At 40.3% G+C, this 3,797-nt stretch overlaps 1 protein-coding gene across 1 annotated transcript in view; it reads left to right on the top strand.

Annotated features, from left to right (window-relative positions):
• LOC107705946 (chromosome-associated kinesin KIF4-like) overlaps positions 1 to 1,111 on the top strand; it is a 121,050-nt gene extending 119,939 nt beyond the window's left edge. The window contains exon 25 of the mRNA XM_016509485.1: positions 696 to 1,111. Within this exon, the coding sequence (XP_016364971.1) occupies positions 696 to 893 (198 nt within the window). The 3' untranslated portion in view covers positions 894 to 1,111. The remainder of the gene's footprint in view (positions 1 to 695) is intronic.
• The last annotated feature ends 2,686 nt before the right edge of the window (positions 1,112 to 3,797 follow it).

The following is a 3,797-nucleotide window of genomic DNA, read 5'->3' as shown; positions in this document are numbered from 1 at the left end:
TCCCTACTCCGTGGATTGAGAAATGAACCGGGGGAAAAAAATTGCACGTCAAAGAAGGCGGAGTTCCAGAACACACCCACCGACTGCGTAATCGCCACAGACCAATGGTAGCTCAAAGGTGTTTAGGAGGCAAAACGAACTCCCCCAAAAAGTTCGCTTTGGTGAGCTGTTTTGAATTGCGAATTTTTGAATCACGTGACCATTTATGCAGGTAACAACCATAGATATGTATAGGTAGATTTCCTGTTATTTAGATGACAGACGTATCTACTTGTTTGGAGCGATCGAATGGGGTATCTACCTATACATATCTATGGGTACAACAATGAGCATGATGTTATTGTTTACACGGCAAGGATACGCAGAGCGAATGTGGGCAGCCACGCCATCGTTTTCGAAAGTCTCCGTTTTGGTCAGTTTACACTGAAACGCAACCCCGGAGTTTTCAAACTAAGCCAACATGATATAAAAATTATTTGTTAAAGTAATAATAAAGAAAAGGTATTTATATACATTTATATACATAATGATTAAAAAAAGATTTTTCTTTATCTTGAACATTATTTTATTTTACCTAGAAAATAGCATACTGGTTTGGGATGTCATTAAGGTATGAATGGGAATAAATGACAGCCTTTCATTTCTGTGTGTGCTAAAGTCTTCCTCAAACACTTTTTTTGTTGTACCATGAGAAGGAGATTGGAGACATGGGGCACCTGCCTGCAAATCTGAAGCTTGAAAAGAAACCAGTCCCTGCCGACAACGAGAGTGACAGTGATGACTCTGAAGTGATGAGCAGCACTTCCAGCTTTCTCCGGAGTAAAAAGAGAGGTCTAAATAACTTCAAAAACAGCTTTTTCTCTGGTTGCACCCCCATCCGTGAAGAGCATTAGCATTAAAGTAGTAAAATGTGCTAACTTGTCTTGTTGTTGCTTTTGTTTTTTTCATATGGTTTAAATGTATACATTTGTTTAAATTAGTAATTGTAAACTAGGTTTGTGGAATCTGCCATTCATTTGTAATAATGGTTAATGCACTAACAATATGAACTGCTCATGCCATGGGTTATTTTATAGTCTTTTAAGGAGTTTGTCTGTATGACATTTGAAAGTCTGGGTTGCAGATGTTATTTCTATTAAAAATCTAGTGACTTCAATAAATGGTTCATTTTTGTTTTTGTTTATTACTTAACATTGCTATGTTAAAACATCTAAATACACTATTCATTCATTACTCAGCGAAAAGCATTTAGAGCATTAGGTGTTAACATGCAACTTGAAGTTTGGTAGTCAGTCACACCAGTAAAACAAGCCAAAGCAAAAGTAGGCTAGTAGGCATGTGGAGATTACACACATGGACTGGGGTAGTCAACACCTTCAGGGATGGCAGAGCGGAGTCTGCCAAGGGAAAGACACAAGCTCACCAAAAGGGGAAACGTACCATGGAAGAATACACACATGGGTGTAAGGGCCACCTGCCGGACCAACAGCGAAATCCAGAGGCCTGCTTGAATGTGTTCTGCGTATAGGCCTTTGACCTGCGCTTCTGCAAAGTTCACTTAATTTATCAGGATTTTGTTTCAATTTTAGTCTAGCTCCATGTTTAATCTGACTCCAATTCCAAATGATCATTAAATTTGGACTATTTCTAATTAAAAACTGGTCACAGATATCGGTTATGTATTAATTTAGATACTTGATTGTTTTGAATATCCCATACTTTCAATTATTCATTCATCAGGGACCCGATGTTGCAAAAAGTATAGTTTACTTAGTCTTTTCCCATATGACTTGCTAAAATCAGTAATAGACAAAAATCAGAGGGTCTCCAATGACATGCCTACTGCTCCATATATTCATGAGTCTTCAGTTTGACCTATCCTGGCTGTAGATTTGAGGTAACATCAGCCTACACGTGATCTACTAGTCATAATGATTTCAGAAGAGTTCAGAATATAACATTTTATTTGTCAGGTAAAAAATATACCATACCAATTGCATAATTAAAGAGAATCCAATTCAGAATTAGGTTCAGTTTCAATTCAGATAAACACAACATCAGTTGCTCAAAGATGAATCTAAGAGTGAGATGCATACCTGACAGCAGAGAGACACACACAGCAGCATGTGAGAGTTCTAGTGCAGAGCTCCAGAGACTCAGACACACTGTGGGGGTTAAATGGTTACAGAATACTAAATTACTATAATGACACTTCGCTTATATGCCCAGACCAGAACAAAGCAATCTTCAATTCAGTTGTAAAAACATAAAAGACCTTTTGGTTTGTTAGGATCTCATGACCCAAGGGCACACCTTGCCAGAGATAGGAAACATTCTCACCGGACGCTGAGAAAAACACACCCCTCAGCAACAGAACAGAATTCTTCAAAAGTTTTCAATCTTTCTCATAATGTAAATGACTTGTGAAATTGAGAAAATTTTACCAATCGCATGGTGACCTTCACAATAGTACTAAACATGACAGGGAAAAACAATAGATTCACAAGATACATATGTGTTATATATTCTTAGTGAACTTTCAGTGAAGCCTGTTGGGGAGAGGGGGGGGGGGGCATAAATGAGCAGGGAGATAAGTTTGAACAAGGCGGTGTCATTTGCTCTCTTTTAAGATCTCTTCTCCAGATTAGTTTTATTGTTTTGTTGACTGTCATCTGTTTTGTGAGTTCCTGAAGTTTTGGCTTCAAACGGAGATCATTTAATTTCGGGTGGGGCAGTGAGGTGGAGTACAGGGACCCGACTTGGAAGGCATAGTGTCCCGAAGTGGGGTCTGGGTGTGCATTGCAACACCTACCTGGCTCCATGGTTGGACAGGAGGCGCAGGAGAAGGAATAGCATTATCGAACCAGGCCCTACTGCCCATTGGCGAAAGAGGGTGATGAGGAAGGCCAGGCATAGCATGACGCAACATCATCCATGCCCTCTTGGGACCCAGAGATAGTGGAAACTGCTCTTTTTTGAAACTTTAATGGGAAAAGTCATGTGCCCCAACACAAGTGGGATGACATAAAAATGGCACTGCACAAGTGCCTGGACAACTCCTCTCTTTTTTAAAAACACTGAAACAGACAATAATTGTTCTCAATTTCTTTTATTGTCCAAACAGACTGTGTGTGTCTTGTGAACCTTTTGTAAAAATTGTTCATGTTCTGACTTTCACCTGTTGCTGCAGATAGATGGCTGCTGGTGTAGCCTAGTCCTCACTGGTCGGCTCTGACCTGTGCTGCCAGGTTCAGTGCTGCTAATTTGCTGGCCAACTTGGACCTCCGTGAAGTTGGCACCCCATAAAAAGAAATAATCACCAAAACTATGCCATTCGTTTGTGCTACGTTTGTGCTGATTTGTGCCGCGAAAACATTTGAGCTGGTTTGGTGTTTGAGATATTAAACGTTATTTTTTTGACCATGTGACGTCACTCTCCACCCCATGTTGCCAAAATCGCTCCAAACCAGCGCAGTTCGTTTGTGCTCGATTTGTGCCCGTTTGTGCCGTTAAAACAAACACTGCATCTATTTTCCTTCCTTAGATATAACCAAAATATTTTCGGGAGCTGTGACGTCACTCTCCACCCCAGTTCGTCTAAATCGCACAAAACTGGTGTCATTCGTTTGTGCTCGATTTGTGCCGGTTTGTGCTGTTAAAATGAACATCAAATATATTTCCCCTTCATAGAAATAACAAAAACAATTCTGGGCAGTGACGTCACTCTCCACCCCATGCCTTTCAAATCTCTCCAAACCGGTGGCGTTCGTTTGTGCTCGATTTGTGCTGGTTTGTGC

The sequence above is a fragment of the Sinocyclocheilus rhinocerous genome, unplaced genomic scaffold (assembly GCF_001515625.1).
Source record: "Sinocyclocheilus rhinocerous isolate Xijiao unplaced genomic scaffold, SAMN03320098_v1.1 scaffold2387, whole genome shotgun sequence".
NCBI lineage: Eukaryota > Metazoa > Chordata > Actinopteri > Cypriniformes > Cyprinidae > Sinocyclocheilus > Sinocyclocheilus rhinocerous.
Note: the sequence above shows the minus strand (reverse complement) of the source record. Positions and strands in the feature narration are given on the sequence as shown.